This window comes from Juglans microcarpa x Juglans regia, chromosome 2D, assembly GCF_004785595.1.
Source record: "Juglans microcarpa x Juglans regia isolate MS1-56 chromosome 2D, Jm3101_v1.0, whole genome shotgun sequence".
In the NCBI taxonomy this organism is placed as follows: domain Eukaryota; kingdom Viridiplantae; phylum Streptophyta; class Magnoliopsida; order Fagales; family Juglandaceae; genus Juglans; species Juglans microcarpa x Juglans regia.
In genome coordinates, this window is record NC_054596.1 from 16966956 (window position 1) to 16980628 (window position 13673).

The window sequence follows — 13673 nt, forward strand, 5'->3', positions numbered from 1 at the left end:
ATTAAAAATTAAAAATTTATATTGAAATGTGTGTGAAGGCGTCAAAACAAATCTATAAAAAGTTAGGCTGATCACTCCCCTCACACGTGCCAATGTTGCCATTGCCAAAACAACCAAAGATGACCGAATCCACATTCCCCGGGCCACGGGGCATTAGAGGGCAGGACCCACACCCACGTCCGATGTTTTTTATGGGTCCCATCCTAGTTGTCCCTCTCATCACATGTGAATATTTCAAAGCCGGAGGGATATACAAGGTGGTTTTAAAAGCTCGACATTTTCATTCAAACATTTGAACCTCCATTTCCAAAATTTCCTCTGTTTCTTTTTTCGCTTCCTTTTTCATTTTCATCGTCACAGTGCGAAACAGGCCGAGCCAGAGGCGAACGGAGATTTTCGAGGGAGAGAGAGAGGGGGGATTGGCTGTAATTGTAACAAGCATTTTCTATTTTTAGTTTTGATTTTTGTGTTGTGCTCTCTCTCTCTCTCTTTCACTCTCTGTGAAACCAATTGGACCCCAAAGACCAAAAGATTTTGAATTAGGGTTTATGGGTTATTAAATTATCACTTTTCTGCTTATATTGTCTTGAGTTGTCTCGCATTTTCTTTCTCTGTCTCCGGCTCTCTCGGATCTCTCCAGCTGTCTCATCAATGTGAGTGATTCCCTCTTCTTTATTCCTCAATACCTTTGCAGACCACTCTTTGTTCTTAAATCCCAAATGTTCTGGCTTCGAATCTGCTTTGTAAATTTGAACTCCGAAGTGTTCATTTAGATATTAATTTTTTTTTTTTTTTTGGGATGGTGTCATTTTTCGTTGTCATATATTTTATATTCGAGAACTATCAGAATGCCTAATACTTTGAGCTAATTCAAGGTGGAACATTTGGTTACTTGAAAAAAAAAAACTTGGGTTAGGGTTAGCTTTTTAGTGTTTGTAGATATGATCAAACAAATACTGGGTAAACTACCTCGAAAACCCTCAAAATCATCCCATAATGATTCGAACAATGTCAATGATGGAGTGCTCAATACTCATTCGTCCTTGAACTTGTTCAGTGTACCGAATTCTGTTAATAGCTCGAAACCCACTTCAGCTTCTTCAAAACCTTCGAGTAATGGGACTCTTGCTCCTCACTCGTTGAGTATGAATAAATCGAATCAAGGGAAAAAATCAACTCCAGTTGCGGCTCAAGTAGGCCCTGTGCTTGCTTCGGGGGTGTATGAGGCCTTGCCAAATTTTCAAGATGTTTCGGGTTCAGAAAAGCAGAGTCTCTTTATTAGGAAACTCAATATGTGTTGTGTTACGTTCGATTTCATTGATGTAGCAAAAAATCTTAAAGAGAAGGATATTAAGCGGCAAACTTTGCTTGAGCTTGTTGGTTATGTGACATCAGTAACTTCGAAGTTCAATGAGGTGGCAATGCAGGCGATTACAAAGATGGTTACAGCCAATTTGTTTCGAACACTTCCATCTCCTAATCATGATAATAAGGCTTCAGAAATGTATGATGCAGAAGAGGAGGAACCGACCATGGAACCCGCATGGCCTCATCTACAGATTGTATACGAATTTTTATTGAGATTTGTGGTTTCACCGGAGACAGATGCCAAACTTGCTAAAAGATATATTGACCAGTCATTTGTATTGAGATTGCTTGAATTGTTTGATTCTGAGGATCAAAGAGAAAGGGATTACCTAAAAACAATTCTACACCGCATTTATGGGAAGTTCATGGTGCATCGGCCATTCATTCGGAAAGCTATCAATAACATCTTCTATCGGTTCATCTTTGAGACAGAGAAGCACAATGGGATTGCAGAATTTCTTGAAATATTGGGCAGTATAATTAATGGGTTTGCTTTGCCTTTGAAGGAAGAGCACAAGCTGTTCCTTGTCCGAGCTTTGATTCCTCTTCATAAGCCAAAATGTGTATCTATGTACCATCAGCAACTTTCATATTGCATTACTCAGTTTGTGGAGAAGGATGCCAAGCTGGCTGACACTGTGATTCGAGGTCTTTTAAAGTACTGGCCCATAACTAATAGTTCCAAAGAGGTTATGTTCCTTGGTGAATTGGAGGAAGTTCTTGAAGCCACACAGGGACCAGAGTTCCAGCGCTGCATGGTCCCTCTATTTCGTCAAATTGGTCGCTGCCTCAACAGTTCACATTTTCAGGTACTGGTTTTAGACTGTTCTTTTATTTCCTTCCAAATAGTTGTTATCATCATTTCTGTCCTTTATCGTCATCCACAATCTACACAACTTTAGTTAAGCATTATTCACTCTTCATTGGAAATTTTATTGTTGTAAGAATACGATTGGGATTCCGAGTTGGGGTTTGCGTTAACGCTAGAGGCTTTGATATTGATATATAATCTAAGCCATTAAGTTTGGAAGATGGATAGTGAAGAGATTTTTTTGGCATGGAATGTATGTTTCTAAATAGTTAATAAGTCTTCATATATTTATGTATGCAATAATTAAATGGGACTTCAATCATATACAGTAATATTTAATGTTCTTTTAGTCTAGTATAACCTCATCTCTGTTAATGTCAGAATTCTGTGCCCAGTACACAACCATATCTGCATTGCTTTTGAGATTCCATAATGGAGTCCACCTTTACTTCCAACCCTTCAATGTTGTGAGAATAATTGTTTAAACTCAATTCTGGAAGACTTTGTTTATGTGGGCCATTGCTTTAGATTTAAATGGTCTCAGCTTCCATGATTTTCTTGTAACAGTTTCTAGTTCTTAATTTGGTGTGTTCACATGTATACTTCCAGTGTACCTGGGCTATGCCTATCTTTATATCAATCAAATTTCTTCTTACCTAAAAAGAAAAAAAAAAAAAATTGTTTAAGACTCAGGTTGTCGATATGTTTAGCCACTTATTCCCAAGGTTGGGTGTCCTTATTGAAAATTTGAAATACTAGGGTAGTCACCCTAGTTCTTGAAAATATCCTTTCTCCATAAACATGTTTTTTGGGAAATAATTTAGCACTACATCTTATTTCCCATAGTGCGATAGTGATATTTTTACTTTTCAAAGCTGTGGCAGTGGATTTGTTGGGGGAAATGATGTTGCTGCTATATCCCGAACATTTTTTTTTTCTTGGTATCTCCCTCCAATATAGATCATACTTGATGCTTTGGTTGAACCATTCCTCCCCCCCCCCCCAACAAAAAAAAAACAGGTGTTTCCTTACACTATGATATACCCTAAAATATTATACGATTGAAACTCTCGAACCTAGAACATCTTCCACGCTGACCCAAAAGTTGTTCAAAGCAATTATAGGCTTATAGCTGGGTTTTGATGATCTTCCAACATTGTGTGCTGTAGAACTGAGTAAAAATCCCATCAGAATTTAGTTGAAGACATCAGTTTATCCAACTAGATTGGGAATTGTTCGTTTTTTAGAAGAGAATGGAAAGGCTGGCCATCATTAATCAGGACTTGTATGCATATAGAAGATGCAAATGATGCTTTATGCCACGAATGGTACTTTCCACCTAAACTCTTTCTTTTTGCTGCAACATTTTGTCTGCATCGTGCCAGTGAGCTCTAGCTCAAATGATGCTTCTCCCTTAATAAAATGGGTAAGGTCATAAATTAAAGACCCATTGGGTGAGGTGTAACTTAAAAAGAAAAAAACTATGGTTTTTTTAAGAAGTAAACTAATGTGACGTTATTTACAAGTCTTCATCTTTGAGGCAAGCTATAGCCTATAGCTATAGCCTATAAGTAATAATATTCAAGGAGTCATAAAATGAACATGTCTTGTTATCTTATACTAAAGCTGAGCAGAGCATTGTCTCATATATTGAAAGGAGTGGCTGAGATCGTCTATGCCAGAAATGTATTTCATTCATTTTCCGCTTTGTGAATTTGGAGAACTTCTTTAATAAGTAAATTTGGACTAAATATTTGTAGCAAGAAAAGCTGTATGATTTGCAGAAATCACATGCAGCATACATGTTGGCTGCCTTCTGCCCAACATAGATCGGTCACGAACAGAAACTTGTACTCTCCATTCTTAATTGTCTCATTACTTCTGGAGCTTCCCTGCATACTTTCCAATTACTAGGCTTATGGCCATGCATTTTGTTTGAGCGTGTGAAATTCAAAATCAATAAGAGATTACTGGATGGATGTTTAACTGGCAGGTATCTGAACGTGCATTGTTCTTGTGGAACAACGATCACATAAGAAATTTAATCACACAGAACCGTAATGTGATTCTGCCTATAATTTACCCAGCTTTGGAGAGAAATACACGTGGTCACTGGAACCAAGCTGTTCAGAGTTTGACATTGAATGTGAGCAAAATATTTTCAGATGCAGATCCAACACTCTTTGATGAGTGCTCAGTGAAATATGAAGAAGATGAAGTCAAGGAGAGGGAGACACAGGAGAAGCGAGAATCAACCTGGAAGCGCTTGGAAGATGTGGCAGCCTCTAAGGCTGTAAGCAATGAGGCTGTCCTTGTCTCAAGATTTGTCTCTTCCATTGCCATTGCTACCACCACAAAGCCTTGGGCTACTGCAGGTAATTGAGCCACTGGACATCATGTTGCAAGAGTTCGCCTTTCTCGGCTACGGGAACAAGAGCAGGCGGAATCCCATTGGTACAATCCAAGGATACTTTTGTTGGGTTTCTCCTAGTATATCAAGGAAAAATGAAGTTGGGGTTTTGGGGATATTGCGGTTGGTCCTTGTTCTTGAGATCTTGGCTCATTCCTTTGTTCTATTCCCCCATCGAGAGTCTGTATCATAAGGGTTTCGTTAAAGAAGTTCGGATACCTGTCTGATTATTACTTTATTGTGTAATGATGTAAAGGATGTTTCCTTTTGTGCCATAGCCTTGTTTATTTCGTACCGAGTTGTGTTTGTGTCAGACGCATATACAATCTTTCTTCCAAAAATTTTAATCTACCGTGTCTTATGGTTGGCGGAACAAATTGCGCGCTGAACAAGTTGCCATGACTGGTTTATTTTACTATTGTGAGCATGACCAAGTAATGTCTGCTTTTTTAGTATCTCCGGGACTAAGGGCTTGTTTGGACACTTGGTGTTGAAGCATTTTTTGGGACTGGTCGGAAAGGAAGAATCAGTAATCCTTGGAAATTGATTGGCCCACGATAGTAGCTTGAGTGTCGGTGCGATGTCCTTGCATTCATCCATGAGAGTAAACAATAAATAACATATAAATAATAGAGACATACAAATTTACATAATTTGACATAAAATCTATATCTACGGGATATTTGAGAGCAAATCAACTATACTTGATGATTTATACAGTATCTCGTAACCTCATATATTTATCAGTACAATAAGGATAGCAAAATGGAGGTTGATGACCTTATTGTCTAGATAAAGAAAATGATATCTCTAAAACCCCCAAAATGAGGGTAGAAGAAGTCGTCCTTTGTCTGGTAGGGAATCCCCCTTTTATCGAGGCATTTCTCTTTGACTCTGACTTTACTTCTCTTACTCTTCACCTCTTTAGTTTTTATCTTTACCTTTTATCCTTATGCTTTTGGTGATCCTTTCTTAGCGGGCTGGGCCTGATCAATTTTGTATCAACACTCGAAGATTTGAACTATTTTAAAATTTTGTGAATAGTTATAAAATGATACGTGAATAAAAATTCATTAAGATATTTTATTAGATTTTAAAAAATAAAAAAAAAGTTAAAAAATGAGAAAAAAATGGTTTAATAATCTTTTTTGGAGAGATAAATGGTTTAATTTTTATTTTATTTTTTATTCTTTTAAGAGATGCCATTTTGCCCCAAAACTACGTGAACAAGTGCGTGACACTTTTGGGAGACTAACATTGTCTTTTTATTTTGAAATTTGAAAAAATTATATTAATTTTTGTATTTTGTTTTAAAATTTGTAAAAATTTTAATATTTAGGTAATGATTTAATGAAAAAGTTAAAAATTTAAAATTAAAAAGTGTTTTATCTCTAAGAAGGAAATTGCAAGAAGTTTTAAAAATATCTCATCCCATCCCATCTACCAAATATACCCTTGTGATGTATCCTCGTGAACCAAAAGGTTTTGTTAGTATCCAAGGGACTAAGATGTATACCTTATGTTTCGGAAAGTAAAATGTTTGGTGTACAATGAGATTTTAGAAAATGAAGTTTACAATTTAACGTGATTTAATGCGATATGACATATGTATTTTACAAAAAAAAAATGTACTTTATGATAAAAAAAAAAACATTATAATCTAATGTATTATATACTATTATATCAGTTTGTGAATTTATTTTTATACTATTCCTTTGTAGATAAAATATTTTCATTTTAAAAATCATGTTGTCTCCTTGTTACTCTTGTTAAAGTTTTCACTTTATCAGTGTTTGTGCCTGACTGAATGATAAGTTGTACAACATGGAAAGCTAGAGTTTTCACCTTGATGCTAAGATAAATCATTATTAATTTAATTCCTTCCTTTCGCTTACAGCACCTCCTGTGTTTCCTTTATTCCTTGAAATTTATGCTCTAAGCGCAAGTACCCTTTTTTTTTTTCCCTATTGCATGGAAAACAAAAGGTAAGTTCAGAAATATAGAGTATATAAGCTGGAATAAAAATTGTAGTTCGTTTCACATTTTCTGTCATTAGTATCTGAATGATTTCTATTCACGCGGGCAATTGGCAGTCATAATTAATTATTATTATTACTTTGAACTCGCATGGTAAATTGATTTAAAACCAACGACGTGATTCTAATATATTTTGAGTTCAAGCAAGCACTGCTGCACTTGAAATAAACAACAATACTATTAAAGAAAGGACTCTAATTACTCCATGTATCTTAACATAACGGATTCTCAGTCATCACCATATGCTCTGAAAATGTAACGCTCTTGGTATGGACCATTGAACCAGAGGTCAGCCTCAAACCACTTTGGGTAGCGAACAAGGTCTCCAGCAACAAATTGCATGAACTTCTTGCTGCCTTCAGGCACCACTCTCACTTCCCCTTCCTCAATGTAAACCAATTGGTCGACCTGCCAGTCCCAGGGCAACTTGCATTTGCCAGTCTTCCACACTGACCATCTCGAAACCCCAAGCTCTGCCAATCGCTCCGGTTTCACTTTCCGTTCCACCCTCACATTGTACAGTTCCTCAAGGGGTTTCTCTATGCGCATTGCCCTTATACCATGACACCGCCCAATATCAGTGCTTAAATTTACACGATCTCTGCTGCTGCTGTTGACAGAGAAGGCTCTGAAGGTTGAGGGCATGATCACACTTGCCATGCCTACAGACATTTTGTATTGGTATATTGCTCAACCTGTTCATTATGTTGAAAATTCAAATATAAGAGGAATTTCATAGTAGTTAATACCATTGTGCCTCATTAAACTTCCCAAAGACCAACACTGGTAGCATGTTTATTCCCATAGGTGCCAACTGCCGAGACAGTAAGAATGGAGCATATGCCATCACTTGAACATGAAGGTGCAAGTACAACATGGAATCATTCCAGGTATATCTTCTGCTAGGACTAACTTCACCCGTTGGCTATATAATATAACAAAAATTCTATTTGCAAGCCTACTTTTGAAACATCAAACACACCACCGATGTGTAAGCAATACATATCAACTAGCATAAAAAAGTAATTGCATTTTGAACTCTTCTATGACTGACGTGGTCCCACAAAAAGCGGTGAGTTTCTACACAGGCTTATAAGTAACAAGATTCTGTTGGTAATACCATTGATAATTCACTTCTCGTTTCTAGTCCATCTGCATGTTTCCATATTTTGTTTAATGTTTCTTTTTTTAAAACCCATATTTTGGTTTAATATAGATGAAGATTGTCCTGTGGTCATATAAGATAAAGATCCTTGACATTAAGACTTGATCAAGTATCACGATCACTTTCCTATGAGTTTGTACTCATCAAGAGGATTCTGATTTACACAGTATGTTAGTAGTAGAGGGAGCTCTTGCTAAATCCTCATGGACAAGAATTGGAAAAATGTTATCCTTTACTATATTGTTTTGCTCTCCTGAATAGGAACCTATCATGTTTAATTCAGGTCATTTGCCAGCATCTGCCCTACGCATTCCAACTACGGAATCTATGCTGTTTATTGTATCTTCTCAAATGTGTTAATTCGGGAGAGACAGATGATGTAAAATACTCGAGGAACATTCTCAAACTCAATTCATTCAATCTTCAAAGATTAGATTATGTAACGTGATATTACTCTATATAAACCTTAAACTACCCCTGGCTTGTGACCATTTTGACTCCAAAAATTAGTGTTGCCGTCTTAGGAAACTTCAGATGAAAAAACAGAATATCTAGGTACTGTTTTCCTCACAAGTATGCTCAAGCAGTGTTGATTTAACATTAGCAAAGCATTCTAAATGGTCTACTAGACGGTTCATGGTTGAAGAAGACAACTCACAGTACAATTACCATTTACTTCCAATTTCAAATTCAAGAATTCCAACCCATTTTCGTTGCTAAGAAAATGAAGGAAAATGGATGACCTTCTTGAAACTATGATATCTAGGCTTCTCATCGTGTGAGGCCCAAGAAAACAAAAACCTACCATCCAATCCAAGTGAGCCTAAAAGAAACCATTTGGTGGGTTCATATTATTCAATTATTGAACCCAAATCAAAGTGTTATGAAAGATTGAAGATTCAAATTTTAATTGCACGTCCTTTCGCTCCCCCCTCCTTTTCCCAGCAACCAACCAGAAAGTCAAAGAGAACAGAAATAAAAAATTTAAGAAGGAACATAATTCGATTCTGGTAACGAAGATGACCATAAGAAAGAACAAAAAAATCGTGGGTGTGTTTTACCTTGTTGAATATAGTCTGCAGATCCCAAGACCAAAGGCGAGACACCGAGTAGCAGTGGCTTCTAAACCCCTGAATCAAGGTTTATCCAATGGGGGTCCGTGAACTTTGTTTAAACTCACCTGCCAGTGATCTCCACTTCTTACCCGCTTATAACTTTAGACCGGGAACCGGTCCTCTCGGTTACCGTTGTTATTTCATCGTTTTATTGAATTGGGAATTATGGAAGACACGGGCGGTTTTGATCGTTATCGGTTCGAGTTGTGGTACGCACTACGCATGCACATTGTACTCCAAACTTCAAATGATAAACTGTGAGAAAGTGAGGCAATGTAGGGGAAAAGTGAGGAATTTTCTGTCTAAAATTCTTAGAACTCATAATGTTGATTCAGCTCCTTTCTCAAAATTCTCAGATATGAAGTTTACCACCCCCTCTCTAAGAAAACTCTCTCCATTCTCTCAACCAAAAACAAGAAAACACTCGTAGGAGTCCTCGGTCTCCTATAGTCCTTCTTTTCCTTTGCTATTGTATCAAAAATCTAGTTTCTTATTTATTTCATTTTCCCTTTTTTTCTTTCTAGGTCAAAAAAGTCAAATCTACCGCTTTCCGACTATCAGAGTGATGTACCTACCCCACGGGTAGAGTTAAAGGCCATTGACCACGATCTAAAACCTCCCTTAATGGAGTTCAAGACGAAGCAACACGTGAGTCACATTTATTGGCCAAATCAGTGTGTGGTATTTACGTGCCGCTGCACATCTACGCATGTAAACTATGCACACGTCATACTGCTTGACTCCCTGATTTCCAATTTTTCAGAAATAGTCTTCACCGTTCCTCCACGCCCCACAAGCTGGTAGAGTGCCATGCAACACTGGTGAACTGCCAACAACCCTGTCGTTTCAACTCTAAACATCTGACTATGTTCATACTTTTTTGATCGAGGACATGGCAGTAGTGGATATGAGAATCTCCAACAAACACATCAATATGATTCAATCATATTATGTTCACTTTCTCACAGTTTATCATTTGAAGTTTGAAGTACAACGTGCATGCGTAGTGCATACCACAACTCGAACCGATAACGATCAAAACCGTCTGTGTCTTCCATAATTCCCAATTCAATAAAACGATGAAATAACAACGGTAACCGAGAGGACCGGTTCCCGGTCTAAAGTTATAAGCGGGTAAGAAGGGGAGATCACTGGCAAGTGAGTTTAAACAAAGTTCACGGACCCCCCTTGGATAAACCTTGATTCAGGGGTTTAGAAGCCACTGCTACTCGGTGTCTCGCCTTTGGTCTTGGGATCTGCAGACTATATTCAACAAGGTAAAACACACCCGCGATTTTCTTGTTCTTTGTTCTTTCTTATGGTCATCTTTGTTACCAGAATCGAATTATGTGCCTTCTTAAATTTTTTATTTCTGTTTTCTTTGACTTTCTGGTTGGTTGCTGGGAAAAGGAGGGGGGAGCAAAAGGACGTGCAATTAAAATTTGAATCTTCAATCTTTCATAACACTTTGATTTGGGTTCAATAATTGAATAATATGAACCCACCAAATGGTTTCTTTTAGGCTCACTTGGATTGGATGGTAGGTTTTTGTTTTCTTGGGCCTCACACGATGAGAAGCCTAGATATCATAGTTTCAAGGTCATCCATTTTCCTTCATTTTCTTAGCAACGAAAATGGGTTGGAATTCTTGAATTTGAAATTGGAAGTAAATGGTAATTGTACTGTGAGTTGTCTTCTTCAACCATGAACCGTCTAGTAGACCATTTAGAATGCTTTGCTAATGTTAAATCAACACTGCTTGAGCATACTTGTGAGGAAAACAATACCTAGATATTCTGTTTTTTCATCTGAAGTTTCCTAAGACGGCAACACTAATTTTTGGAGTCAAAATAGTCACAAGCCAGGGGTAGTTTAAGGTTTATATAGAGTAATATCACGTTACATAATCTAATCTTTGAAGATTGAATGAATTGAGTTTGAGAATGTTCCTCGAGTATTTTACATCATCTGTCTCTCCCGAATTAACACATTTGAGAAGATACAATGAACAAGATATATTCCGTAGTTGGAATGCATAGGGCAGATGCTGGCAAATGACCTGAATTAAACATGACAGGTTCCTATGATTCAGGTTCAGGAGAGCAAAACAATATAGTAAAGGATAACATTTTTCCAATTCTTGTCCATGAGGATTTAGCAAGAGCTCCCTCTACTACTAACATACTGTGTAAATCATCACAATACACCGCATTGCGCACCCTTATGATTGAATCATCACAAGTAGTGGATATGAGAATCTCCAACAAACTTCAAATGGTACACCGCATTGCACACCCTTATGATTGAATCATCACAATCTTTTAGCCCATCATTCACAATGAGGTTCATAATATGGGCACAACACCTGATGTGAATATACTTCCCTTCCAACAAATGACCTCCTACGAACTTCCTCAAATACTCAATGGCAACATCGTTTGAGGAAGTTTTGTCAACTGTGACAGTAAAGATCCTTTCAATACCCCCAATCTTGTAGACATGAATCTACATACTTTCCAATAGTTTCTCCTTTGTGATTAGGGATCATGCAAAAGTTTAGAATTCTTTTGTGTAGTTTCCATTTACAATCGATAAAGTGTGCAGTAAGACACATATAATTTAAGTTTTGAATCGATGTCCATGTGTCAGTGGTTAAACTAACCCGCCCAACCGTCTTAAATATTTTCCTTAACTTCTCTTTCTCCATTTTAAATAGTTTAATACAGTCTCTCGCTGCAGTAGTTCGAGATGGCACTTGGAACCTTGGTTCAAGTGATCTACATACTTTCCTAAATCCCTGGGCTTCTACTATTCTAAATGGAAGCTCATCACAAATTATCATTTTAGCAATTGTCATTCGTACATTTTTTGAATCAAACTTATGTGCATTTGCCGAGTTATTGACATCACTATCTCCAATTCCCTCAAGAGCCCCCTCACGACTCATAGTCTGTTGATCCGTAAGTCTGATTCTATGAGGATGTTGCTTAAAAGTACCAAGATGTTGTAGCATACTTGATGTACCATGTCTTTTGGGATGACAAGAATAAATCTTTTGACAATAATTACACTTCGCTTTTGGGTCATTTAAAGGGCATCCATCTATTTTAGTGAAATGGTCCCACACTGCTAAGGGGTCTTTATTTGCCCTCCTTTTACGAGGAGGGACTGGGAGACTTGTGCCACTAGACAAGTTAATATTTGAAGCCATTTGTGATCGGTTTTCCAAAGGAGTAGCAGTCTCATTATCTCTTAAATTTGTATGAGTGTCACTTTCGAAGCAATCCATATATGAGCTAACATATAATATAACATATAAAAATCAAAATATTAGGATATGAACTGAAAATTACTCTATTTTTATGATTTAAAGAAACTCAAAAGAAAGAGAAACCACCATCACTCACGTATATTTTTCATTACATTAATATGATTAAATAACAATTATAGTTTGGGCTGAAAAAGACAAGACGAAAATGCCAATGTCAGTTTATTCTGGGTTTAAACTTCCATGGAAAACCCACCCCACCATTAACATTTCTCTCTCTATCCTCATGTTTAAAATTTTTTATTGGAAAGTACCTTACTTTCTAACAATATTGGAAAGTATCTCTTTTTCCAGCATGATGTCGAAGAAAAAGTGGTAGGAAAAGTGCTAAGCAGTTAAACCTTTTCAGCAAATGCTCCATTTCTTTACTTGATGAAATCAAAACATAACCATCTGTTTTGTATATTTCCTTTACATGTTTCAAGATGATCTAACATACATAACCATCTTTCTTAGTATACACTGCCTTTCTGGCTGTTCAGCTGGGATTAAAAGAAGGTCACTGTCCCCATGGAAAACTAGTATCCCTAAAAGGAAAAAGACTCTCTAGGTGTGCTATTTTTCATATATGGATTTCATTTTCTAAAATAACAATTATATTTTTTTTTTCTTTTGGGTGTAACCCAGACTCTCTAGCTAGCTTATTCTGGGTTACATACATTCTCCAACAAAACCACAACACATTTAGCAACAAATAGTTTATTTTCAGTTGTTAATTAGCCACTAATGACTAACCAAATCTCCACTAATGACTAACCAAATCTCTGTCATCTACATTAATTATCCAATTTCTTTTTCAAATCTTTAATATCTCTCTCTTCTATGTGCCCCCTTAGACCTATTTAATTTACATGTACATGAGTATTAACAAATAATGGTCTATTAACAAATAAGGGAAGCTCTGACCAGAGTAATTACAGGGATCTTTAAACTATATTTGCACTAGCCAAAGATCCCGGAACCACCATATGAACCCAACAAAATATCCCTTCAAACGATTACCAACAATACCAGTGTTTTTTTTTTTTTCTCGAATATACCCAAATCAAGATAATAAGCCAAATCACATTTCAGAGTAACAATTTTCTGATTGGGATCAAACATGTAGATTCCCAGCCCAAGGGAGTGTTTGATTGGCAGAGCCAGAGTGTAAATCCGTTTCCCTTTCTTACCCATCAAACAGACGCACGCACACACAGAGCACCAAACAAAGCTCGAAGTTAGAACAAGAGAGAGAGAGAGAGAGAGAGAGAGAGAACGCACCCGTCTGTGATGACCTCTGCGATCGGCGATGGCGACGGCGAACGGTGACGGAGAACGGCGACAGTGACTAGGTTTCCGCAGTGGAGAGAAGATAAGTGTTTTCGTCTCAGTTGTTTTCGTCAACTGAATCGGTTTCGACGGATTGACGGGTTGTTTTTACTCGATATCAAACTAAT

General features: G+C 37.1%; 2 protein-coding genes and 2 long non-coding RNA genes across 4 annotated transcripts; 3 read left to right on the forward strand and 1 right to left on the reverse strand.

The window, feature by feature from the left end:
* Nucleotides 1-267: 267 nt before the first annotated feature.
* LOC121248613 (serine/threonine protein phosphatase 2A 59 kDa regulatory subunit B' gamma isoform-like) lies at nucleotides 268-4883 on the forward strand. Its single transcript, XM_041147130.1, has 2 exons — nucleotides 268-2177; nucleotides 4173-4883. Exons 1-2 carry the CDS (start codon nucleotides 942-944, stop codon nucleotides 4560-4562), a joined length of 1626 nt encoding a protein of 541 aa, XP_041003064.1. The 5' UTR covers nucleotides 268-941; the 3' UTR covers nucleotides 4563-4883.
* Nucleotides 4884-6728: 1845 nt separating this feature from the next.
* Nucleotides 6729-13673, reverse strand: LOC121248616. The gene is made up of 2 exons (XM_041147133.1): nucleotides 13498-13673; nucleotides 6729-7321 (listed from the first exon to the last, which is right to left on the reverse strand). The coding sequence occupies exon 2, from the start codon at nucleotides 7296-7298 to the stop codon at nucleotides 6855-6857; it is 444 nt and encodes a 147-aa protein (XP_041003067.1). The 5' UTR covers nucleotides 7299-7321; nucleotides 13498-13673; the 3' UTR covers nucleotides 6729-6854.
* On the forward strand, nucleotides 8034-9863 carry LOC121248619. The gene is made up of 2 exons (XR_005937484.1): nucleotides 8034-9554; nucleotides 9670-9863. It is a non-coding gene; the product is annotated as an uncharacterized LOC121248619 (long non-coding RNA).
* Nucleotides 12003-12308, forward strand: LOC121248621. Its single transcript, XR_005937485.1, has 2 exons — nucleotides 12003-12139; nucleotides 12174-12308. It is a non-coding gene; the product is annotated as an uncharacterized LOC121248621 (long non-coding RNA).